Below are 24,260 nucleotides of genomic sequence, written 5' to 3'. Positions count from 1 at the left end.
AACAACGAAACACGGAACTTGTCATCTGGCTGGTTGGTGACATGTCAGACTCCAAAGTCGGGGGTGCCAATCGAAAGTTGTACTTGACAGGGGAGTCGGAAATGAGACCTTCTGTTGCTTGATCGTTTGTTGTTCCAAGTCCGGCATTGTCTTCTCGCTGTCCCTTGCTGATCAGACTCTGGAAGCCTTCTCGATACAGCTTGGCTCTCGGGATCCTGATGGACGGAGGGGTCGTGGTTTTCGGGGCCAGACTACCTACTTCCCACGAGATAATTTTCCCCGGGTTCCAAAAGGTACCGCGCCGGGAGCCCTTTGCGCACCTACTCCATCTATCCTCGGCGGCCCTATTCCCAGCTACGTATCCATCTCTAAGATCGGAAGGGTCTTGCCGGCGTGGTAACAGATGGTCTAAGTGGTGCATTTAGCACGCGCCGGCGCGGAAGCACAGGTCAGAGACGCAGATATATCGATTGTGCAACCTGACAAAATCTGACGACCTATGCAGTTTCTACACTGTTGTTCTATGTAGATGAGCAGTTCGTCCTATCACGTCACATTCCCCACGGCGGCTGCGTCTTGAGCAACCTTAGCCACCACACTTGCATCGCTGAGACAATCCTTACATCGTTCCATTGCAGAGTCCGTCTTCCATGTTGTTTCAGAACGCCTATGATTGTGCGCTTGGCTGACGGGAATGGCACCATCTTACGATACTGGTGTATGGTAACAAGCAAGCCTCTTAGAATAGTAGGCGGTGCATACATGCGGACTCATATGCAAATAAACCTGCTAAGGCAATTTTAACACCCGCGAGACAACAAGATTGACGATGTTCTATCGTAGATTGGAAGATGCTCCGGTATCTTCAACGAGCTCTACCTTATCTACCTAGCGTTGCCTCACCCAACCTCCCTTGGCCTGACAAGTCAAGATAAGACAAGACGGACTAAGCAACTGCCGCACTCCATTGAGTGAGGACAAATGTTGACTCACCGCTGTCCAGCCCGGCAGACCACTCCACAGGGAGTGTTACATCCTCGTCTTGACACGGAGGAACTGATCTCAGACATTGTTACCACACGATGCATATGCATGCATAGAAGCGAGTAGTAACGAGACGTGCATGCGTGCATACGCGATGGCCACATATGTAAGTACAATGTAAGATAGTCCAAGGTAGGAAGCGAACGAACAAACATGGGCCTTGTGGAGAAAGCAGTTAGTGGAGAACATTAATAAACACCCTGAACGAACTATCGTCGTCGTGCCGGTTTCAGTTCAATGGGATTGTGCTCGCTGCCCCTCTCTTCATACCTGCGGTGGTGACAAACGGTTGAAAAAGATTAAAATCAGCGCTGTCATCCCTTGGAATAACCTCAATTGATCCCCGCTTTGGTGCATACCCACCTATACCTAACTGACATCAATTGATAGGCATAGCTGACTAACTCCCCTCTATTATGGATCCATCAAGTCCTCCTATGTAAGTACAATAGGTAAGGTCTACTCTGGCACAGGAAAGATTGTTTATATGCATATGTAGTACTTGCGCTGTTGCTCTCTCTGCGTTGTTCCCCACGGTACTCCCTCGCGGAAGGTAGTGGATGTAGTAGTCACAATAACGAATCCAACATAAAGCTGCACGAGCCAGACGGCGCACCTTGGAGTATACTCTCTTACATGCGTGTATGTATGCATGCAAAGAGAGATCCATAGCTGCGTAGCTGCAGAGGCAGGAAGGCGTGTGTGAAGGGCCAAATTGCGCAAATCCGTCTCAGCATCCAACCTCAGGTGTGTACACGGAAGTGGGAGGGTTGGGTAATGCAGCGGTAAAAGCTCGCAGGAACGTGGGACCCCGGCATCTAACATGGTAGGTACATACTCCGTACATCATACCTCCTTCCAATTAGGTACATGTAGGTATAGGCCGGGCTGGGTACGTGTGTTACTTGAGGGACTCGTGTGCAGCATTGGTGTATCACTTAATCAGAGCAACTTCGGTCATTCTGTAGAACGATTCAATGGTAAAACCACGTTAGCTGCTTAGATTTCGGATCGGCGGCGGATAGGAATCGATAGTAGCTGGTGCATGTTACGCGAAGACACGGATCAAGGGTCGTTATTTTCTCTGCTCAAACCAATGCTTGATCCAAACTCACGCTTGTCAGCAAAGCACAGCTGCCAACCCCCAGGTTTAGGTTAGGTAAGTACATGTATCCTCAAGTGCCCAAACCGTCGCGCTGCACGACGGATTTGGCGAGGATCTCTGCCCATCAATCCATAGCTCGCACCAACGAGGAAGCACCGGCAGAAACTAGGTGACGAATACAGACGTCTTCATTTAATAACAGGCAAGTAAGCCTCGGGCTCGGCGCACAATACGTAAAGGAATACACCAATAAGGCAAGAGAGGCACGCAAAACCCCGTACGCGGGCCCCAAAACCCATGCGGGTAATATGGTACCGTACATAAGCTCTGCGCGAAAGAAAAGAAGAAGAAACACAAGAAATACCAAGATACTTGCTGGATCGCTGCGAGGGAAGAGAAAAAAAAAAGGGGGGACCCCGGGAAGGGAAAGAGGGTATTCGCATGCTGCAAGCGCAGAGAGAAACCCAAATTTTATGGATGATGCTCTCTAGCTGCGGAAATAGTAGGACGTCCCAGGAGGATGATAACAACAACAACACGGCCATGGCAAAACAACGACGATTGCCAACAGAATGGTAAAACGAAGGAAGGAAGGATCAATCTCGCCATAAACAAAGATAAAAATAACGACAGCCAACCCAGGATCCGTTCGCTCGGGTCATCCTCTGCTGCCACTGCTGTCGCTCCAATTCTCTCAGCGCTGCAGTTGAACCCATCCAGACAAGTTGACAAGGGAAAATACGGGCCCCTGTCCTATGCCCCCCTCCCTCTGCCAAGTGCCCAGCTATCACCGAGTAGTGTTCCATCCCAGGCTTGCAAAGGCGACCCGACACGCACCAGACCATCCAAAGCTGCTCTGGCCTGACCGGGTCCCTCTCCTCTCAAGTCTCTCTCACCAGATCAGGCGCATTGAAACTCGTTGCCTGCCTTCCCCTACCCGCCCAGCTACGAAGAGCGGCCAACCACTCAACCCATTGGTTTGGAACCATCATTTCACAATTCAGGTGTAGAAATAATCTCCTAGCGCCCAGATCCAGCAATCAACGGCCAGCCAGAGATTGAATCTTCCTTTTTTTTCTCACGCACGACCGCCGACCGACGAACGAAGACGGAGTACATAGAACTGCTGCGGTCGATTCGATAGTCCTTCCTTTTGGTCCGCGGCACTCGCCCTGTCCTAATCCTTTCACTCTCTCGCTGACGCGCCCACACACCTCGCTCAAATCAACGCCCCTTTTGACAGCCTGCTTCGAAGAGACGCGATCACCAAGCCAGCGATACCATTCCGAACAGCGTCTTTTAACCACCGCTCCTCCCAGCTCCGTCGTCCGTGCGGCCGCGTTTTCCATCCTCGGGATTCCGTGCGGATCGGAACTTAAACTTGCTTCGCGACCTTCATTTGCCTCGCAGGGCTGGCCAACTTTCTTCTCCTGGCATCTCTTCTGTGTATACATGTGTAGGGTCCAGACGATGACTTGATCGCATCACTGGCCCACCTCCTGCATTACGAGCTCGATGCGTACGAGTCCACGATGCTCATGACAATCAATGCAAGCCCGGCACTGCGACAAACACAAACAACTAACATACTAAGCTTGCGCTACCAGGCGAACTCCAACGAGAATAACCCCAGTTCCGCAGCCAACCTATCCGAGCCGGCGTCGTTGGGAGCCTCCATCGGGGACGGCAACTATTTCAAACAAAGCAATATAATGAACGGGATCATGGGACAGCGCCGTCCGGCACCTTATACGTGCGGGCACTCTACGACTACGAGGCCGACGATCGCACGAGTTTAAGTTTCCACGAAGGGGATGTTATACAGGTTATTACACAACTCGAGAGCGGGTGGTGGGATGGTGTTATCAACGGTGTTCGTGGTTGGTTTCCAAGTAACTATTGTCAGACCATCACGAGTCCAGATGAAATACCCGAAGCCATGCAGAATGGCGAAATAGGTGTCGCAGAGGACGACTTGGAAGACCAGGGTCTGTATGAGGATGAATATGACAACGACAACGAGTCGGACCAGGACGATTTCAACGGATTGCCGCTAGAAGGGACAACAGAAACAGTAGTCAGATCTGGCGGTGCCGACTTTTGGATTCCGCAAGCGACCAACGATGGTAGGCTGTTTTACTACAACACCATGACTGGCGAGAGCAGCATGGAACTGCCCCTGGAATCGCCGACATCCTTCACCGAAAGTGGGCCACGGGACCGGATGAATGTGAACATGCCCGAGAAAACAAGGCCACGGCCGGAGATGATGGCACGCGGCTTAACGCAAGACGAGGATGAAGATTCGGAGGCCACTTCGTCATCTGAACTGGAGGGCGAATCCGGTAGGAAGCCGTCACATAGCTCACTGGTAAGTCACATCCCGTCCCCGAGGTTTCTTTGTGTGTGTGTGTGGAGGGGATGTACAACCATTTGTTGTCGCATGTCTCGTGTGACCACCCACCTACCCAACTGTCGAGAATCGTACTCACATGGCCTCAAACTGTTCTAGCATTCTCGCGGACGTCGCGGATATACACATGATGGTGTTGGAATCTCTCCTGCGCCTTCAATGGATTCTATGAATGGCGCATCGCCTATGGCACGAACTCGCGCGGAAACCTATGCCAACAACAGTCTTATGCCGCCAGGTACAGGCCAAACCCCCATGTTGGCCTCGGCCACCTCGTTTACCGGCACAAGCTTCAACCTTCCTCAAGCCGCGTCGATTCCACGGTCGTTTTTCGACGATGGCAGCACCCCTCCATTAACTTGGAATTTGCTTGTCGCCAACATGAAAAGAGCAATCGACCGTTACCGTGATACGATTACCAGCAACAGCCGTGCTGAATATGTCGCCCGTGCAGAAGACATCTCCGACCATTTGCGTCTCCTTCTGGCAGCTGGATCTGGTACCACAGATAACCACTCTGGTCAGCCATCTGTCATAACCACCAACAAGGCGCTATACCCTCATTTCCGCGACATGATGTCTAAGTTTTCCAAGCTTGTCATCTCTTCCCACATTGCCGCCGCAGACTGGCCTAATGCGGAGTCTGCTCAGAAGTGCATGCAAGAAGCTGATGGCGTGCTCCTCGGCGTTTTCAGTTTCGTCGAAGTAGCCAGGCAGCAGCGAGGCGAGGAGATACCGCGTCTATTCCCGGGTTTTGTTATTGGAAGCGCGACCGGAGGCAGCTGGCAGAACAACGCTCTTGGCGGTAGAGATCCTATTATGACCAACTTTCTGGAAGATGAAGAAGGAACGACAGATCCGACCGCCATCCTCGACCACAAGCTTCTCGAGCGCCTGGATGAGCAAAAACGGATGCTCGTGTCGAGTATCAGAGAGCTCAAAAAGAACCTGGGGGTCTCTGAGAAGGTTATCACTCCCTTCCGCCACGAGGTTCTCGGCAACAATGTCTGCATCGCCGGTGGCAGAGTATTAGAGATGTTCAAACCATGGATTTCCATGATCGAGTCGATCGATCTGTCGTCCCTCGGAAATAATTTCCAAAACCCGCAGCTGGGCGACTTCAGTACATATAAGCAGAGTCTATACGATAACATCTCCGACCTCCTATTAGGTTGTCAGGCTGTAGCCGGCCCCCTCGGCGATGAGTGGTCCGAGGTCCGCGGGGAGTCGCTCGAAAGTCGGTTGGAGTATGTTCGGCAATGCGCGCGCGCGCTGGAGCAAAACTCTTCGCATATTGGGTTCTCGCTGCAGTTGCTCTCCGAGCAGGTGCAGGTCATCCTCCCACAGCCGCTTGAGTCGCGCATTCGGGGCGATAGCACTTTTGACCGTGAACAGCTCCGAAGGAACGAGACTATGCCTTACAACCCAGTTCACCAGAGATCCGACTCTCGCTCCATGGGTGCGAGGCCACTGCTGCAGACTGCACAGTCATATACTGAAGGCGACACTACGGCTCCGGCTACGAACAACTACCGCAAGGGCGATCTGTCAAAAGTTAGGAAGATTTTGGGAGACGACCCGACGCCATCTGGTGCTATGCAGCAAGTCGAGGAAACACCGCCTTTCTTGCGTCTTGACCTCCAGGACGAGCTGTCTTGGGATCTGAAGACGTCACCCCCATCTGTCAAGGGTGGTACCTTGTTGGCACTGGTCGAGCAGCTGACACGCCATGACAAGCTCGAGTCGAGTTTCAACAATACTTTCCTCCTGACCTACCGGTCGTTCACCTCCGCTCGCGAGATATTCGAACTTCTCGTCAAACGGTTCAATATCCAACCCCCCGAGGGCTTGAGTAACGTCGACTACGAATTGTGGCGAGACCGCAAACAGAAGCCAATCCGCTTCCGAGTGGTCAACATCATGAAGAGTTGGTTTGATAACTTCTGGATGGAGGAGACCAACGATGAATCCAAACAGCTCATCAGGGACGTCTATACTTTCGCAAAAGACACTATCAAATCCACCGAGACTCCAGGCTCTCAGCCCCTGATGGCAGTTTTGGACCAGCGTCTTGCCGGAAAGGAGATTTCGTCTAAGCGCATGATCCAGACATTCACCAATAACGTTCCTGCGCCTATCATGCCGAAGAACATGAAGAAGCTGAAGTTCCTAGACATTGATATAACCGAGTTTGCCCGTCAGCTGACCATCATCGAGTCCAAGCTTTATGGTAAAATCAAGCCTACTGAATGTCTCAACAAGACTTGGCAAAAGAAGGTTGGCGAGGGAGACCCTGAGCCTGCACCAAACGTCAAGGCTCTCATTCTGCATTCCAACCAGATGACGAACTGGGTTGCAGAGATGATTCTGGCCCAGATGGACGTCAAGAAGCGAGTCGTCGTCATCAAGCACTTTGTATCTGTTGCAGATGTAAGTTGCATCCCTCCCCTGGATCTTACCAAGATTGCTAACAACCCCAGAAATGCCGGACATTAAACAACTTTTCTACGCTCACATCCATCATCTCCGCCCTGGGCACCGCTCCCATCGCTCGCTTGAAGCGGACCTGGGATCTCGTCCCTGCTCGGGTTAACGCCGTTCTCGAAACAATGCGTAAACTAATGGCTAGCACCAAGAACTTCGGAGAGTACCGAGAGACTCTGCATGCCGCCAACCCGCCATGTATCCCCTTCTTTGGTACGTATCGCTTGCCACCAGCTACTGTTTTGGGTTTCTCCAGGCTTTTACTGACCATCACCTTTTCAGGTGTCTATTTGACGGATCTTACCTTCATAGAGGATGGTATCCCGTCCATCATTAAGAAGACCAACCTCATCAACTTTTCCAAGCGGGCCAAGACTGCTGAGGTCATCCGTGACATTCAACAATATCAGAATGCGCCCTATTCCCTCCAGCCTGTACCCGAGTTGCAAGACTACATATTGAGCAACATGCAAGCTGCGGGAGACGTTCATGAGATGTACGACAAGAGTTTGGTGGTCGAGCCCCGCGAACGCGAGGACGAAAAGATTGTGAGGTACGTAAAATATAGGCGCTAATGGAGGAGCTGCCGGAGCATCAACGCCCTTACGGTCCCAAGATCATTTGCGGCGGTCGGCGGCAAACTCTATGTTCCTCTAGGAGGGGCAGGCAGCGACCATTTTCTCGTGATTTGTCTTAGTATAGGCCGGCATTTAACTGACTTGGGTGTGGTACAGAGTCTTGGCTGAATCAGGCTTCCTCTGAGCCAGCGAGTAACCTGACATTTACTCGCGCTCAACCATTTGCGTCTGCAAGTCTACAGCCACCTCTAGCATATGGATGATTTCACACAAGTACTAGGGGCTTGTCCACCCCTGTCCCGTCAAGCTATTCTGGTCATCACAAGTAAGCTTGGGCTCACCGTCGACACTCACAGCATAGTCGAACATTGCTGGGCCTCTGCAAATCGAATAGGGGATTGCTGGAGCAGCAGGGTACTATGGACGGTAGGCCATCCAACATCTAGGTCCTCATGGGCAGGGGGCGTCACGTCCATTATAAGGCAGCTCAAAATGGCGACATTGCCGGAGCGGCCTTTGTGTGGCCAAAGCTGGCCATGAATGGGAAAGGAGAAAGGGGTTTGGGGGTTGAAACACTATGGAAGACGGGATTCGGGTGGCACATGGGCTATAGCCTACAGCCTGCACAATGCCGCTGGCTGCATACAGACCCGCGATCTTGATGCTCGACACGGGGCACATATTCAGGGTATGAATCAGGATTGGGTTCGGGGTGGGAAAAGCGTGCTGTGGTCCTGCAAATCAAGGATGACGAAAGGCGCAGCCGACATGGACGAGTATTCTAGTTGCAATTTTGAGCCGTGAGCATTTGCAAGGAGCAAGAGACACCACATGATATTTCAAGATGTACTGGGGCAACTCGATATGGTTGTCCAAATATTACTACGCACGGCTATTGAGCAATTACCTTTCGGGATGCGAAGGAAGTGGGAGTTCGCTTCCAACCCTTTCCATTTGTCGCGGGCTTCCTCATAGATTTGACGAGAACTTCACAAAGTGCTGGAGCTGTACACTCGACAGTCGTGACTTGGAGGATGTGGTGGTAGGCACCTTGACCCCGACCCCCTAACGCACACAGGAAACCCGCCGAGGCCTAACCGGGGGAGAGATTCGGTCCTAATATATCGAGTTTCCGCACCGGTGAGCGATGATATAGTTTACCAATTAAGCAGATGGACTTGGCCGCGTCGGCATGGGTGCAATGGACTGCTGCACAAGGCCCGATCTGTAAACTACTGTGACCTATTGTAGGCACAGAGAGAGAGAGATGGAGCCCCTCCTCTCCGCTCCCCCCCTCGAGCCCTGCCCTTCCCCATGCAGTGAGACAGACCCCAACCCATCCGAGCCGGTGGGGTGGGGGATGGGGCGGGAGATATGGTACTAGGCATGCACCTTTCCCGGTCTTTTTATCCATCATTTGCGTTGGGGTTGGCTGACGCGCCCCTTTGTCTTTTCTTGGAAATCTTCCGACTCACCGGTCCTCGACCGTGTCTGGCTGCAGGGTTCCACAGCTACATGCATGCATGTGATTGTGAGCATCTCCTTTTTGGCTCGTAGCTGACAGAGATCTTGGGGTCTTTCCTGGGCAGGCATTCGGCCTCGGGATGTCTTACGTTGGCTGACGGCATTGTCAGCGCGATGCTATGAGGGAGAGTACTCTACTGCGTACTCCCGTAATCTCTGGAAGGGAGTAGAGGTGATCCGCTGGTGTCATTCGCACAAGATATATGAGACACATGTTGTCCGGCAGCAGCGATTCCCAATGCAGATGAAGTGTTCGCAGAAGCGAAAAAGTAGATGCGAGATTGCTCGCGTGTGGCTGCTGCCGGGGTCATCATGTATGTATCGCCCCTCTTTGGATGGTCGACCCATTCCCAAGACTTGGGGAACGAACCCCTGTACTTTATCCTCCAATGCTCTCCTGGCTGAGGCCTGCTGCTGGGATTGACTCCAACATACAACACACAACGTGTATTACAAGTAACGACTGCAATCCCCAACGAAACGACGACCACTAACAGTCTCCTGCTCTTTTCCCCCTATCTACAAGGATCGCTGTAAGGTCAAATTACTGCCAGCCATGCTCCTGAGGTGTGAAAATTCCATGGCACGTGTTGTGATGTACATAGACGCCGCATGCTACCATGCGTTGCCCAAATATAAATCAGACAACCTACCCAACCCGTACAACTATTTCTATAATTACTGTGGCTGGTATCCGTTACTATACCTGACTGAAGGCATCATGCTGCGGTATATTTAGATTCTGGGTGTTGGGCTTATGGCAGAGGATGGCGGAGAGCGTACCCCTGAGGAGAACAGCTACTTAGGATCCCACCATACCCCAACCCAGGAAATGAATGATGGGAACAGACTCCCATGTACCATGCGGTAGTGACTACTGTCCTCAATTGCGGTGGGTACAAGAACATACGCTGAGCAACCCATTTCGACGCAGTATTGAAGCTATACCTTGATCACCACCCTAGTTGCACCATGATATACTATCCAGAAGAGTACACAGGCGCCAGAACTTGATGTGTTAAATATGGGCTTCATAAGGGGAAATAGCGGGCTTTTAAAAAACACGAATAAAGGACCTTCCTAGGAGGCAACTCCGCATCAAACACCAAAAAGGGGCCCTCGCGTTTGAATCGCAAAAAGATGCACTAGCCGCGAATCGAACGCGGGGCCCATCGAGTTTTTTTTCCATGGCAACGATGGATTTTACCACTAAACCACTAGTGCTTGCTGTTTCGGGTCGACGACACTCATGGTTTAGAGTCTTGTTATGGACGGATCTATTGTGCGTGTAAGCCATGATGGTGTGAGAAATTGGATGGTGGTCGACGTAACGGAACGGGGACAAAAAAAACCCCATCGGCTCCGGGAACGGAGGGCGTGGTGAGTTTCGTCCACGACCGAAGTAGCCCGACCACCAAGCTGCCAAGTTGTGCCGCCGTAGTTGCGCGACTACGGTCGAGAACGCTCAACGTAAAATGAAGACGCTCAGTTGCTCCTGCCTTGCGGTCCTAATGCCGCCATTCTGCTTCCAGACTTCGTATCAGGGGCACCGGGGTCGTAGGCTGGGAGACCGCAGGGCACTCCATAGGAAAGAGAGAGGCTCATCCGTGGGACTTCAAGGTTCCAAAGGACCTCACTGCGACGAGAGCAAGATGGCCAAGACATGGAAAGTGGCGTTCACTGCGCTCAACGGAGATGTGTTTATGGGTTGGACCATATATATCTTCTTCCCTTGCGACGGATTCGTAATGGGCCATCTCGGAAACTCCCGATAGCCAAGAAAGATAGCATATACTAGGGTGACCCAAGCGGACATGCATATACGGTCAGACTAGGTTAATCGTGTACTTGTAGTCGCTATTCACTGCCTCGTAAATCACTGCCTCGTAAATATCCTCCGGAATGTCGTCATTAATAAAAGAATCATCCAGAACGCGGTTTAGCCTCCTCGATTCGCGATCAGGAATATAACCACGAGGATGGAGCTTGACGAAGCCTATGCGTCGAAAGTGAGCCGTCCGGTGCTCAACTGTTCAACTCTCAACGTTAATCTTACTCTCCCAGAAAATCAAATATGCTTCAGGAGGGGGTAATTTGATAATGGGACACTGAATCAACCTTCGCGAGACACACTGGACTAGGAAAGAATGAGCCTGGAGGGCCGTACCTGGGGTGAGAATCATACACCAGTAGTAACTCCCTCCATAACGCAAGCATTCGGTTTCTATAGTAGTCAGTCAGCTATGGGTTAAAAGTCTTGACAAGAGTGTCGAACCGACTCCTACCTTCGTGCACGCCGGCGGCCCTTACGGCAAGCAAATACACGGGATCTCTCAAGACATTGCCCAAGTGCTGTCCTCGACAGCTATCAAAAGTGATATCGCAAGTGCCTGGCGATTGGCAGGTTACGTTGTTTACCGTCATGTTCCAACGTTCAGATTCGTTGTAATCTGCGGGGATGCCAGCCAGTCTAGATCCCACGGAAATGGAAGCTCTGCACAGAGGCCCCTTGAGACGAACCAGTGAAGAGGACACAGGGCCAAACGGATCACCTGAAGAGACTGTCTTGAGCTCAATCAACTCAGGCGGTGTTGTGTAATTGCAATTGCCGGAGCGACCACAATGATCCTGCCAAATTTCTCTGTCAACAGAGAGCCAGGACCAAGTCGGTATGCCGGAAAGGCGCTCTTGGTGAAAGTTGATGAAACCCTGCTTAGTTTTGCGGCGGCAGTAACTTACCATCCAGCAAAGACCCTCGACAAAGCGCGGCCTCCATAGTCCCGAATGGTAATCCGATGGTGCTAGCTTTAGATGGCGGCAAATCACCCGGGCAATGCCAGCTACAGCAATAGGCCTATCAGAGGAGAAGCTCAGACGGCCCATTATGTATCGTATCACCAGCGTGTCCCATAGCTCGTAGACTTTGTAGAGCTTGTCAGGCGAGAGCGGTGCAGTCGCAATGGATCCATTGTGTTGCTTGAAGATGGTGGTGGCATTCTGCCGCAGGTTGACGCCCGCTGGGAGCCCCTCGAGAGTAAACGACTCGGAACACTCCCATACCAGCCGGTTCTCGAGATAGTGCACTGTACGCGGCGACAAAAAGCGCTCTTGGACTACCCAGGCTCTGGTGCCCAGGCGACGGGCGAGAGAAGGACGGCCGTAGCATAGAAGCCCTTGTTCATCACTGATTTGTACATAGGCACTTCCGGCACTTCCGGGGTCTCGTTCGCGAAATAGGCCCTCGCTCCCGTTGCTCGACTCGCTTGCGGCGATATTCAGATAGCAGTTCGAATAGACTTGTTCCATGATACCGGCCTCTAGCTGCCAGTCCTCTTCCGAGTCTTGAATGATGCACAAGCAGTCGATCCAAAGGTATCGAATACCCACCTCGCGCGTGGCTTTTATACATTTTTGGAAGGTTTCGTCCATATTGCTGCGCAGGAACCTTAGCGGCACTTGGTTTCCCCAGCAGTGACTGAGAGTGGCATAGCGAACATGGCCGCCAAGTCGGTCTGAGGCCAGCAATTGCACTCTCGGAGGCTCTACAGAGTAATCCAACTCTAGGAGCCGTGTGGGGGTCGTTCTGGGAACGCCGTTGGATCCCCCGCGAGGGCATGCAGGTCTTGTGTTCATGATCACAACGCTTCAGTCAGGTCGTTAGCTTTGCCATGGACTCGCTCGACATCGTACTCCTGCTCGTGAGCGTCCCATGAGGAGTCGGCAAGTTCTCCTTTTGAAAGGGCTCCAAAACCACATCATACGTATCGCCGTCCAGGAGTATTTGAGAAAGTGTTCTCGAGGACCGATACCAATAGCCTGTATCGAACATTTCCTCTCGCGAGTCCACGATTTGGCATTCGCCGCAACGATAGCACAGACAGGGCAACCTTGGCGAGCTACTTTCCCCATGTAAGCTCACCACTTCCCCCGCCTTTCTATGTGTGACTGAGGCCCAATAACACGGCCCGTTTGCAAGGGGAGAGGCTCAGCCGCATGAGCTGCTAACCCTAGAGTATACAGAAACACAGATATCAACTTTGGCATCATCAATTCTCCAACATGATCCTGTCACTCCTGGCTCGCCTTCCGCCGCGGCACGTTAAATGATTCATCGGCTGTAGATTCATAGCTAAATAGGTTGCTAACTCATATTTCCGCATATATGATGTATAACCTTTCACCAGCCATGCTGACAGGCCCATCATGTCCTCGTAGCATGCATTGATTCATTGCCTAAGATGGACGCTTTCCTCTCCATCCAAATGCATTGCTCTCTCCAGGGCCATACCCGATACGTCAGCTAAAGCCAAGCTGAAAGCCGCTGCATCACCCCGTAGAAAACCTCGATAGATCCGACCCGGCAAAGTGGACAGTGTGGCGGCCTACCGAGGCCTAAGCAAGAGCATCGTCGCCGTCATCAGAAACATTGACGACGAGAGCAACACCCTGCCCGCCGCGCGGCTGCCCCTTGTCCGTCTCAAAGGCTCCAAACTGCCTGAGCAGCAGATCGATCTGGGTGCGTGCCTGGTCGACCACGTCCTCGCCCGCCTCTTTTTCCCAGTCCGGGACGACTGACCGGCAGATCTCGAGCGGGTGCTCATTACACCACCAGAACTCATCCTTGTCACAATTTTCGGCATCCTTGTTATAGGGGTGCTCGCCTCCCGGAGTGCCCACCATGTTGATGTCGCCATTACGGTGGTATTGGAGGCGGTGAACTATCGTGTGCACCCAGGACTCCTCAAGGTGCGAGACAACGTGCTGTAAGGGGGTGTACAAGTAGTCAGGGGGGCATGGGTTTGCGCCTGCATCCAGGAGGATTTTGAGCATCGAGTCAGTAATGGGAAACTCCTCGGGCGCAGCAGGGTCGTTGCCCGAGTGCGGCTCTAGAGCATAGTAGATAATGCTGGGCTCACCCAAAAGTTGGCACCACAGTCAATCAGAGCCTGTAAGAAGCTGAATTTACGCAGAGCGACGCATGCCTTGAGTATTGTCGTTTGCGGTTGAATGACCAAGTCGCTGGTCGTGGCAAAGTCCTTCTGCGGTCGGCGCTCCAACGAGAATTCATCCTTCCAGATAACTTTGCGATCTTTTGGAGCAAGCGTGGACAACAGAAACTTCTTTGCCAGCTCAGGCCAGTCCAAGAGCAGCAGGCTGACCAGAATGCTGGTGTGCTCGTTTGTAGGGCTGCCATCTCTCTGGTAAACAACTGGCTGCATAATCTGAAGCCGCATGGGAAAGGCCCTTTTTGCGCGTCCCACATGCGGAAAGTGAGGGCTGCCGTACTTAAAGCAGGGGAACACTAGTTTGTAGATGATCTTCTCTTTAGCGGTAGCTGCACGATGCAATCTTAGAGCTTTATCCGTCATCTTCCAAGCAGTACTCCTCAAAGCGGGTCGGGGCCTTCTGATTGTTAGCAGGACGATTCTGGCCCCAATGTGTGAGACCTGCCCAGACGATCTGAAGCTCTAGGATCATGTTGGATTCCTTGGTCTGTGCAAAATACTTTACCCGGGGGTCTGCTGCTGTTAACTTGTCGTAGACGAACTCCTTCACTGTGTAATGAGCAGGGAGTACCTGCCGGAAGGTCACATCCACCTCAGTACGCAGGAATACCGTATCTGGTTTTCTCTTCAGTTTGGTAGTTTCGATGAGGCAGCCGAGTAAGCCTAGAAGATTCTTCAGGGTGAACTTGATCAAGCTTGTGTTTGACGAAACATCCAAGCGTGCTGCTTCCACCAAGACCTCGGCGCAAGGGATCTCAGAGGTGGAACTGCAGATCAATGCCAAAGAATTTCTGGCCACATGGTTCGGCGCATTCGCTCCAGGCACCCATTTCGTCACGAGTCCCTTGTACATGTCGAAAATCGTGTCCGGCATGGTGTTCACGGCCTCTCTGACAGCCTTCTCGTCATACAGCTGCTGGCCGTTGTGCAACATTTCAATTTGGCATGATACCAAACGAAACCTGCGATGAATCAGTACGAAGACACATAGGCATGAACCTTTGCAAGAATACCTACATTCCTCTGGCCTTTTCAGCGAGTCCTCGCTTTATCTCTAGGGTGAAGGCACTTTCCTCCCCCAGATTTGACAAAACCGATACCCTTGAGCTCTTTGTGTACATATATCTCGATGGCTTGTCTAACATAGATGTTGTCCATGTCCAGTTTTGTGCATACATTCCTGTACGAGGCAGGAATGGTCAATAATTGCGACGGCCTCTCATACTCATCAAGCTCCATGTTGTCCTCTGTATCGCTTTGATCGTTGTTTTGTTCCGGAGTAATGGGCCTTGGCAGGATATGTTCTTGCAGCAGTCGGCTAGGGCCAGCGCTCTCTCCATTCTGGGCACTGATAGAAGTACGATCGGAGCGGAGACGCTTGGTTCGCTTGGTTTGCTTGCTTGATTCGGGTGTCCTTTCAGAAACTGTTCGCTTCTGTAGGGATGTGGTCTGCAACGGAAGTTTGTGTTTGTCTTCAAGGGCACTACCAATCGCACGGTTGATTTCAGGCTCCAATCTCCCGGTTGCTAGGAGGGAGACATGCTTGTACTCTTGAGAGGCACCAATGGTGGTCAAGACTTCCAGGAACCCTGCGCGCGGTAATCGGCATTCATCGACAGCATCCACTACAATGTAGACCCTGTCTTTGAACTGTCTCGAGATAGCGAGGAGACATCTCATTAGAGCCTCGTCCGGGATCTCGCTGGCATCCTTGACTTCTGCAAGCGATTCGGGCACGTAATCCCCAAGCTGGCGACACAAGTCATGGATGATCCAAAGGAGAAAGGGACGTTTCTCATCAACACCGTGCTCATGAGAGCAGTAGTAGTACGAGAATCCCCTCACATGTGCCTGTTTCTCCTCAAATGTTCGTTTTCCAAGGGTTTCGAGTAGCTCGTCGATAAGAGCGGATGCGAGGATTGTCTTTCCGCTGCCAGCATTCCCGTGAATGAATAGAAACCGGCAACACCTTTCAGAGCCGCCTTGAAGCCAATCTTGGCAGAGAACAGATCCGATGAACCAATCACACGTCTCATTCACGCGCAAATCCCTCTTCTGGCGATGTGTCTCTGTAGGAACGATATCCCGAAGTTTGATCAAGTTCAAGACATAGAGCTGCTGGGTTTTGTCTACGACCGAGTTAGCGTTTTGATGAAGAGTTGTATCGTCATCCTGCCATGAACTCACCGATTATTGTCTTTTCGACATGCTGAATCTGTTTTTGCATATCGGTCACACAGAAACTATTGACACATCAGTAAGGATTCTTTTACGACGGAGATGCTTCTTCAGCCATACTTGGTGTCCACATCCAGGGCCAAGAGAAGTTGGGCTTGATGGAATCGAGCTCATTCAAGAAGCCATGCACTTTTCTCTTTTCTATGAGAGACCACTTGAAGGCTTTCATCATCCGTGCTTTGATGTCTACGCCATCTTTCAAAGCCCTGGCCCTGATGAAAGCATCCAACCGAGATATGCAATCACGGACTTTCTCGAGAACACTGAAAGGGGCCAGATTGAGGCTTGGTCCCGAGGGGTTGTTAGTCTTGAGACGATTCTCCAGTCTCGCAAGTAAGGCCTCCCACGTATTACATTCAAACTCGATGAGTTCAATGATTAGTGGTAGATCATTGTAAGCTTCCTTGCAGTCGTTACAGAACTTCATGATCTCCTTGAGGACCTCTAGTGAAGTCGAGGCTATGGCGAGAGCGGTTGCTGGATCCATGGTGTACGTCAATGGTAGTGCCCCACGTTGATGAGCAAGTCCGACTGGACGTGAAGGTATCAGGAGTATATGAAGAAGGAAGTGAAGATGGATGAATGGGCAAGAAGAAACAAGGGCAAGGGGGAGAATGGTTGCCGAGGAATGGGGTTGGGAGAGTATGAGGAAGGGAAGAAGAACCACAGAGGTTTTCCAAGCACAGGTCGGGGTTTTATACGTGTGCAGAGACTGAAGCCTGCGCAGCCATATGCCTAGAGGAGCAACGGGTGGGAGAGAAACGCGTTCTCTGAGGGAGCAACGCTCTCCGGGGAGCAACACGCTTCGCAGTGGCAGTGCGTTTCTGAGGGAGCAACGTGTATTCCAGAGCAACCCAGCAATGGGTGATTTTGCATCGAACCTCCGCCAGGCAACTTACCTACCTGGGTGACAAGTCCCGCCCAGTTACCAGAGCACAGCTTGTGTGCTGCGCCAAAGCCATGAAGTATTGCCATCTTGTGGTTGGGTTTTGGTGTTTGCAACCTGTGGACATAACCGGGAAACGAAATCGCTCGCAGACACTCCGCTTACATGCAGATATAGAAGAACGTATGTAGCACCACAGGCAAACGAAGGCGACAAAGGAGGACAACCGAATGGAAGCCATATATCCAGGTAGGTACTTTATGTAGTGGTGATGCTGGGATTGAGTTGAAGCTAGTCGAGACTCGAGGGGGCTCTCTGCTTCTCGATCGTCCCTTCTTCTGTTAACTTCTGATTATCTTGTCTGATTATATTGCAGACTATGTCCAAAGTAGCACCGCATCTGTGTACATCACTTATGTCTCCTGTCCCATACGTTACTGCATACAGATTTCCCAAAATCTCATTATTATAAGTTCCACGATGTATGACCATGTGCCTAACTTGCCATTTCTGTGTAGTTGCCCATTACTGGCCTAAGTGGGTCCAGGCCCACCTTTTGCCTTTTGGTGATAACCTTAGTTAGCACTGCCGTTGATCGGACCGGAACCGAGGTACCTGATGAGGTGTGGAGGTCCCCATCACTGACTGACTACATCCTAATCAAGGGATGGAAGCTGTGGCATTACCTGCGTGCATACCGACTTTCCAGTTCCGAATATTTCATCATCGATCTTCTTTGCATGATTTGGATAGACTTACTTCCTGCGTGTACACGTGTGTGCCTCCTTTCCTGTCGTATTTTTGGGCGTGTTCCCACTGGGCTGAGTCCGTCGTCTTTTTAAGCTGTCCACCTTTCTCTCTACCCCGGATTTCCATTTGGTGGCTTTTGTTGTCTTACTACTACTTTTACTGAGTCTCGAGAACTAGCTCGAAGCCCAGACAACGCGACCGACGTCACCCAACGCTTTCTCGTAACTGATTGATTGATTCACACTTCTGGCGACTTCGGGTCCTGCGAATTGCACAGCTATATATAAATCTAGTCTTTGGTAGAAACCCCATCGGCATCGTCAATACCAACCATGTCCTCAACAGAAATCGAGGCGACAGAAGTCATGTCAACAGAAGCCATGTCCTCAACGGATGTCGAAGCGACAAGCGACCTGCCCTCGGGCGAGCCAGTGCCTTCCGTCTCATCAGGCCCCGCACCAGAGGCGAGGCCCATGCCCATCCAAGTCGTGCTGGCCGCGGCGCCGTCCAACATCGATGCCTTCCTCGCCCACCTGCAGCGCTGTCTCAGCACGCCCTCGGGCATCGACACGACCGCCCTGTTCCTCTGCTACTCGTCACGCCTGAGCGCTGCCCTGCTCGAGTCCCTGACGGGCCCCGCCCTTCAGCGCAGCGCCAGTCAGCTCATCGCCCTCGCCTCCGCGCTGCCGCCCTACACCACGGTCCTCTTCACCGCCAAGTCGCTGCCCTCCTTCTCGCCATCCGCCGCGCTGCTCCTCAACATCGCAAAGCGCCTCCGCGCCTTCAGCGGCATGCTGAGCGAGGCCCGCACCTTCCTGCGGCTGTGGGGCCTGCTGAACATGTACTTCTGGGCGCGGGGGCTGATCATGCGCCTGCGTGCGGCCCGCCAGCAGGTGCGGGAGGAGAAGGAGGCGGGCGGCAGCGCGAAGCTCGACAAGCTCGAGGTGTCGTTCTCGGTGACGCAGCTCGTGGCGTGCATCATCTTCCAGTCGCTGGAGAACGGGCGTACCTGGCGCAGAAGGGGGTCCTGTCGTGGCAGCCCGCCAACATCGGCAAGACGATGCGGCTGAGCGCGCGCTTCTGGGGCTGCTTCGTGGGCCTTAAAATCGGGGAGCTGTTCTACGACGCGTGGAAGCGCTCGCGGCGGACGCCGGCCGAGCGGCTGGGCGACCGCACCGTCGCCGTCATGGAGCAGGAGGAGAGCGCCTGGACCGACGAGTGGCGCAAGACGGTCGTGCGCCAGCTGGCCTGGTTCCCGCTCACCATCCACTGGAGCCTGGAGCAGGGCATCTTCAGCGACATGACCGTCGGCGCCATCGCCAGCATACCGGGTGTTGTGCAGATGCGTGACCTGTGGGCCAAGACTGCATAATACGCAAGATACAAAGCATGGAGGACGCCTCGATGAATCGCCTGAATCCGAGTGCGTGAGGAGCAGAAAACCTGTAAGAGCACTTGTGAAGTGTACTTGTCGTAGAGCGATAGAGATGAAGACGCCAAAAGACTATTGGCGGTTGATTTACCAATAGTTCAAGCAAGCAAAATAAATAACAGCGATGGATTTCGGTACCATGGTCCCTACCTAGTATTCGGTCAGCTCCTATTTGATGAGACGTCATTTGGTCCTCCCGATGGTGTTCATGGTATTGTGAATATACTTTTTAATCACCCCCAAGCTATTCTGCCACTCATGGCTGAAACCTAAATCAGGCACCTGACCAAACCCCTTGCTGAAACTGAACCAAACTCACTCTACACCAGTCCGATGGCAGACTTGAACTCCCGACCCCCTGATGAGTATATCAAAGGACAAGTCCAGTCAGTCCTCAACTGGCCCTCTCTAGCCCTCGTACCATGCGATGCTTTAGCATTAGACAAAAGGGAAGTTGGTACATCCCTACATGACGACTGGAAGATAGTTGGTATGGAACAAAAAAAAACTTGATTGCTTCTTTGATCGCATGTGTCATCTTTAATGCAGGGGCCATGCTGATCTTCTCTGTATACTATCAAGTAGACCAAATGCCGCAGTGTTTTACCACTGGGCGAAAGAAACTTCCCTCTTTTGGACCTATCTACCTTCCATGGTTTTCCCACACACCCTGCCGGCTGTTGCCTGGACTGTGGATCTTCCCCCTTTCTCCGAACTTAATCTAGCGTGGTGGCTGACCTCGAACTTCCATTACCGGACCACTCACTGAACATCAGGGGGGTGGTGCCTGAAGCCGTCGGCTTATATAACTCTGTCAACTTGGTCAGAAGCGACTCCCCGCCATACAGCGCCGTCGACCGAACCACCGCCACCGTGTCGAGATCGTCCTCACCTACTCGGAGCTCCGCCAGCACGGCACGGCTGGCCGAGCGCACGCTCTTAGACACGACGACCTGCGCCTCGGCGAGCGCGGCGAGGATGGACATCGCGTACTGGGCCTTGGTCCGGGCCAGTCCCGTGTCCTCCGCTTGGTCCTGAACGGTCCAGCTATGAGGCGGCCGATCGGGAAGCAGAGGCGAAGGCGAAAAAGGCCTCTCGGAGGGAGGTTCCTACTACAAGGCACCAATCAGGGCGCCTTTCCCTGCCACTGCTGCCCCTGCGCTGTGGGGGCCCTCTCTACTCCCAACTTCACGGCTTTGGTTATACTCGGGATTCCTGGCTACTTTGGAATCAGAGAATACTGTCGTATACTGTGAAACTGGCATGACCATCAGGGACAGGTGGTTGAGTACCACTCGCTCCTTCTAGCCCGACTCTGGCGTTCTGACTAGCGACACCCTGTCGGGAGTCGTGTACCACATCGACACCTCCACGGGGAATACGAAGTCGCCGTCAACAACTCCCTCACGGCCGTGGTCAGTAGGCCTCCCTCGGGGCCGATCGGCGTCAACGGCGTCCGCGTCGACGCCCGCCGGTTGCAGTTATACCTCGCCAACAGCGGCCAGAACCTGCGCGCGCGGGTTCCCATCGACTCTTCCTCCGGCAAGCCGATGGGCGAAGCCTCCATCGTGGCCCGCGCGAATGAACTCGTTGCTGCTCTACGACGAATTCGCCATCCAGGGTGGTTACGCGTACCTCATGACGTCGTCGGGCAACTTGATCGAGCGCGTCGCGCTGGACGGGCATTCCGCGGGCCAGATCATCGCAGGCAGCCTCAACTCGGCGCTCATCGCGCAGCCCACACTTGTATACAAATCAAGTAGAATCCACCCCTGCCAAATGAGTATTGGCTAACACTAGGACTCGCTGAAGCTAAAAATGCTAGCCTTGAGAACCGCCATTGACAATATCACCAAATGGAATGCGAATTACAGCGCTGCAAATGCGGAGAGGGCCTTGCACCGAACCCGTGATCATGGCATTCTGTGGAGAAGGCGGTATAGCTGGTTGTCGCTACATGTCAATACGGGCCAAACCATGCTCAACCTGGTACCGGAGAGAGAGCAGCGATCCGTAATGAAGCGAGACCTTGATCGGCACACGAGCTGTCTGACTCGTGCCGCCTAGTTCCGGTACGAATGGACAGTGCGCAGTACCTGAAGCATACTCAGTCTACTGCGGTCAGTCGGATGCATTCCAACTACTGTCGGCTTTGTCGAGTGTGTGTGGTCCGAAGATGCTGCATGCAGTTTTCCTTTTCTTCGTCAAAATGAACAAGCAAAGTGCCGAGTGCTGGCTCGGAGCGCTTCTCAGGGTTTTAGCCTGCAGTCGCAGGTGCGCTTTGGCGGCTAACCTCATTTTTCGAGAACAGATGCAGATCAGATGCAGCAATCCCCTTTGTCGGCGCTTCGACATCACACACAGCACGAAAAGGCGGCATCCGACTCGGCTCAAGATGGAAAGCTCCCAAAAAGATGATGCGACAATACAGAGAATAAGAGCATGGATGGCACGCAATGATTAATAAGTGCAGATGAAGAAGACCTTGACGTCATGGGCATCGAAGAGGCTCATGTATTGATCTTTTATTGTTGTTGCAGTCACTGGAAGCTGTTCATGTCCAGTCACCCAGGTTTGTAGACGCTACCTACGCTAAAGAAGAAGCAAGGGGCAGACAGCTAACAAGAGCCTTGGAGTTAGCGGTCTTATTAGCGTACCACGGCGGCTGAATTGATGGATTGACGGATTGGTGATGGGCAAAACCCACGCAAGCTTGGGCAAGCAAGGCAAGCCACCACCGACCATGACGCACCCCCAGCCAATCACAGCAAGCCCACAGGCTACGGAGAAGGCACCTCAAACACCACAGCGTTTCGTTTCACTCCTTTGCAACCAATTAGCCAACCTCATTGGCTCACCAACTCCCGGGTTTTTCGCTTGTTTCTGTCCACAGACGGATTACTGAGAAAAGAAGGCATCGCCAACCTGGCATGTGCATCTTGAAGACATTTGATGTCATGTATGTACTCGTACGTACGACGAGCAACGAGCTTGCCCCGGCCGCTCGTCCACTGCGCACCAACAACGGGTCTGGAACCCCAATGAGGAAAGTCGGAAACCCCTGATCTAATCGAAGTCTTCGTGCCAGAAACCTGGATGCGATATCGTGGTAGTATTGAAGGCGGCTCCTTCCCAGCAGAACCCCAGCTCCTCTTCTCCAGGTTCCTTGCCAAGTTGTCATCATGGTTTTTGCTCTTTCCACCCGTCTTCTTCCCTGCTCGTAGCATGGCCCGGGTTTTCTCTTCCTATTTCTGCATCACTCATAATTATCGTCCGTCTCTCGACCGTCCGCCACTTGCTGGCTCTTCTTTTCCCTAGCAGTCGCACTTGGTCGATTGCTCGCAGCAGTGCTTGCGTTCTTTTCCCATCTTGACGTTTCGTTTTGTATCTTTACCCATACCGACAGCCACTCCTCGGTCTTTCCTTACCTTTACTGTTTCATGCTCGATTCTTCTGCGTTTGTTTTTCGGTGAAAAGTGGCCTCTGTCGTCGACCGGTGCTACTGAACCAGACAGCCCGAGTCATCTATCGACACTTGGAGCGTTTGACCGTGTTACTCACTTGGTCTGATGTTACTTGCCTGATGTAACTGGACTTCCAACTTCGATCACTGGACTCACTTGACCCTTGGCCTGGAGACGGCCGACTTCCGCGCCATCGACTCGGCCCAGATCGAAGGGGATTGAGCGCATGAATTGATCGCTGTTGGACCCCTGGTACCATCTTGTCAATCTTTAGATGATTGACGGAGACCATCGTTAGGGCCCAGGTGGCACGATCTGAGTTCGGAGAATTTCTCATCGCATTGACGTTGGTTCGACGTCTGTCCAGACTCGTCCTGCAGTCCCATTGGCTGTTGCCACCGAGGGCACATCCCCATCGTTCGCGGCTCCCCGAGACATCTGACATCTCGTGTTTCGAACCTCTCTACCCGGCTCCTCTCGACCTCCCCAAAGCGGTTCGTTGCCTGACCACGACCACGCGGCACCCCAGGATCTGCCTTCCCCTCTTCTTTTAAGGTCCTCAGCCCCGGTTTGGTCTTCCATTGCACTGATTAGCGTCGACAGAACGACTCAAGCTAAAGCACAGCCGACACGCTTAGCAATGTCACGGATGAAGCGAGAGCAATGTAGTGCATCCAAGCTGCTACTACTGCTCACTATGGGCCATATGGCGTCTGCGTTATCGCTCGCCAATTTCCAGCTGATCGCGTCCAATGCGGTTCCCTCAAACTGTATGGCCTCTTACAACAGTCAAATCGTTGGGTGTTCGCGGCGTGACTTCCGAAATGGCAGGCAATGCTCACCCGATTGCGTGCAAGGATTATTACAGACGTCTTCGCTCTTGGACACATTCTGCAAAGGGGTGGTTGTAGACCCCAAGACGTTGCTGGGCATGACGATGAATGGTCAACTCTTACCGGCTCTGTGTCCTGGTGCACCTCTGACCGCTACGACACTCACCGTGACCGTACATCCCACGACAACACCACGGTCGCCCCAACCTTCACCACAGCTTCCTCCAGGGCCTCCAGGGCCGCCGGACTACCAGGTTCTCCAGGACCACCAGGACCACCAGTGCCGCCAGGATATCCAGGACAGCCGGCACCACCACCTCCGCCGCCGCCGCCACCGACGGAAACAGAGACTCAACCTTTACCTCCGACAACGCTAAAAACCACCACAGTACGCACGACGGTGACGCCAAGCCCGGCCAACCCCACTTTTACTACACAACCTACGGTGACCACGACCACACAGCCTACTATAGTCACTTCGACTACGCAGCCTACAACAGATA

At 52.7% G+C, this 24,260-nt stretch overlaps 8 protein-coding genes across 8 annotated transcripts; 4 read left to right on the top strand and 4 right to left on the bottom strand.

Moving 5' to 3' along the window:
- Positions 1 to 3,782: 3,782 nt before the first annotated feature.
- On the top strand, positions 3,783 to 7,597 carry PG994_009388 (ras guanine nucleotide exchange factor domain-containing protein; the record flags this gene model as incomplete). Its single annotated transcript, XM_066860797.1, has 3 exons — positions 3,783 to 4,520; positions 4,662 to 6,992; positions 7,043 to 7,597. Coding segments are annotated over 3 exons (3,624 nt in total), but the record flags the coding sequence as incomplete, so codon positions are not given.
- A 3,792-nt stretch (positions 7,598 to 11,389) lies between these two features.
- PG994_009387 (uncharacterized protein) lies at positions 11,390 to 12,577 on the bottom strand (the record flags this gene model as incomplete). The annotated part of the gene is made up of 1 exon (XM_066860796.1): positions 11,390 to 12,577. The coding sequence occupies one exon, from the start codon at positions 12,575 to 12,577 to the stop codon at positions 11,390 to 11,392; it is 1,188 nt and encodes a 395-aa protein (XP_066714385.1).
- Positions 12,578 to 13,540: 963 nt separating this feature from the next.
- PG994_009386 (uncharacterized protein) lies at positions 13,541 to 14,367 on the bottom strand (the record flags this gene model as incomplete). The annotated part of the gene is made up of 2 exons (XM_066860795.1): positions 13,541 to 14,034; positions 14,115 to 14,367. 2 exons carry the CDS (start codon positions 14,365 to 14,367, stop codon positions 13,541 to 13,543), a joined length of 747 nt encoding a protein of 248 aa, XP_066714384.1.
- A 139-nt stretch (positions 14,368 to 14,506) lies between these two features.
- PG994_009385 (uncharacterized protein) lies at positions 14,507 to 16,879 on the bottom strand (the record flags this gene model as incomplete). Its single annotated transcript, XM_066860794.1, has 4 exons — positions 14,507 to 15,116; positions 15,224 to 16,283; positions 16,342 to 16,397; positions 16,464 to 16,879. 4 exons carry the CDS (start codon positions 16,877 to 16,879, stop codon positions 14,507 to 14,509), a joined length of 2,142 nt encoding a protein of 713 aa, XP_066714383.1.
- Positions 16,880 to 18,360: 1,481 nt separating this feature from the next.
- On the top strand, positions 18,361 to 19,400 carry PG994_009384 (peroxin 11C; the record flags this gene model as incomplete). The annotated part of the gene is made up of 2 exons (XM_066860793.1): positions 18,361 to 18,984; positions 19,047 to 19,400. The coding sequence occupies 2 exons, from the start codon at positions 18,361 to 18,363 to the stop codon at positions 19,398 to 19,400; spliced, it is 978 nt and encodes a 325-aa protein (XP_066714382.1).
- Positions 19,401 to 20,176: 776 nt separating this feature from the next.
- Positions 20,177 to 20,446, bottom strand: PG994_009383 (uncharacterized protein; the record flags this gene model as incomplete). Its single annotated transcript, XM_066860792.1, has 1 exon — positions 20,177 to 20,446. The coding sequence occupies one exon, from the start codon at positions 20,444 to 20,446 to the stop codon at positions 20,177 to 20,179; it is 270 nt and encodes an 89-aa protein (XP_066714381.1).
- A 595-nt stretch (positions 20,447 to 21,041) lies between these two features.
- On the top strand, positions 21,042 to 21,254 carry PG994_009382 (uncharacterized protein; the record flags this gene model as incomplete). Its single annotated transcript, XM_066860791.1, has 1 exon — positions 21,042 to 21,254. The coding sequence occupies one exon, from the start codon at positions 21,042 to 21,044 to the stop codon at positions 21,252 to 21,254; it is 213 nt and encodes a 70-aa protein (XP_066714380.1).
- A 2,367-nt stretch (positions 21,255 to 23,621) lies between these two features.
- On the top strand, positions 23,622 to 24,134 carry PG994_009381 (uncharacterized protein; the record flags this gene model as incomplete). Its single annotated transcript, XM_066860790.1, has 1 exon — positions 23,622 to 24,134. One exon carries the CDS (start codon positions 23,622 to 23,624, stop codon positions 24,132 to 24,134), a length of 513 nt encoding a protein of 170 aa, XP_066714379.1.
- Positions 24,135 to 24,260: the final 126 nt, after the last annotated feature.

Source organism: Apiospora phragmitis, assembly GCF_038363925.1.
Source record: "Apiospora phragmitis strain CBS 135458 chromosome Unknown utg000008l:1.0-3514335.0:1.0-3519231.0, whole genome shotgun sequence".
NCBI classification, from domain to species: Eukaryota; Fungi; Ascomycota; class Sordariomycetes; order Amphisphaeriales; family Apiosporaceae; genus Apiospora; species Apiospora phragmitis.
The sequence above is the reverse complement of the archived record's forward strand: the minus strand, read 5'-3'. Positions and strand labels throughout refer to the sequence as shown.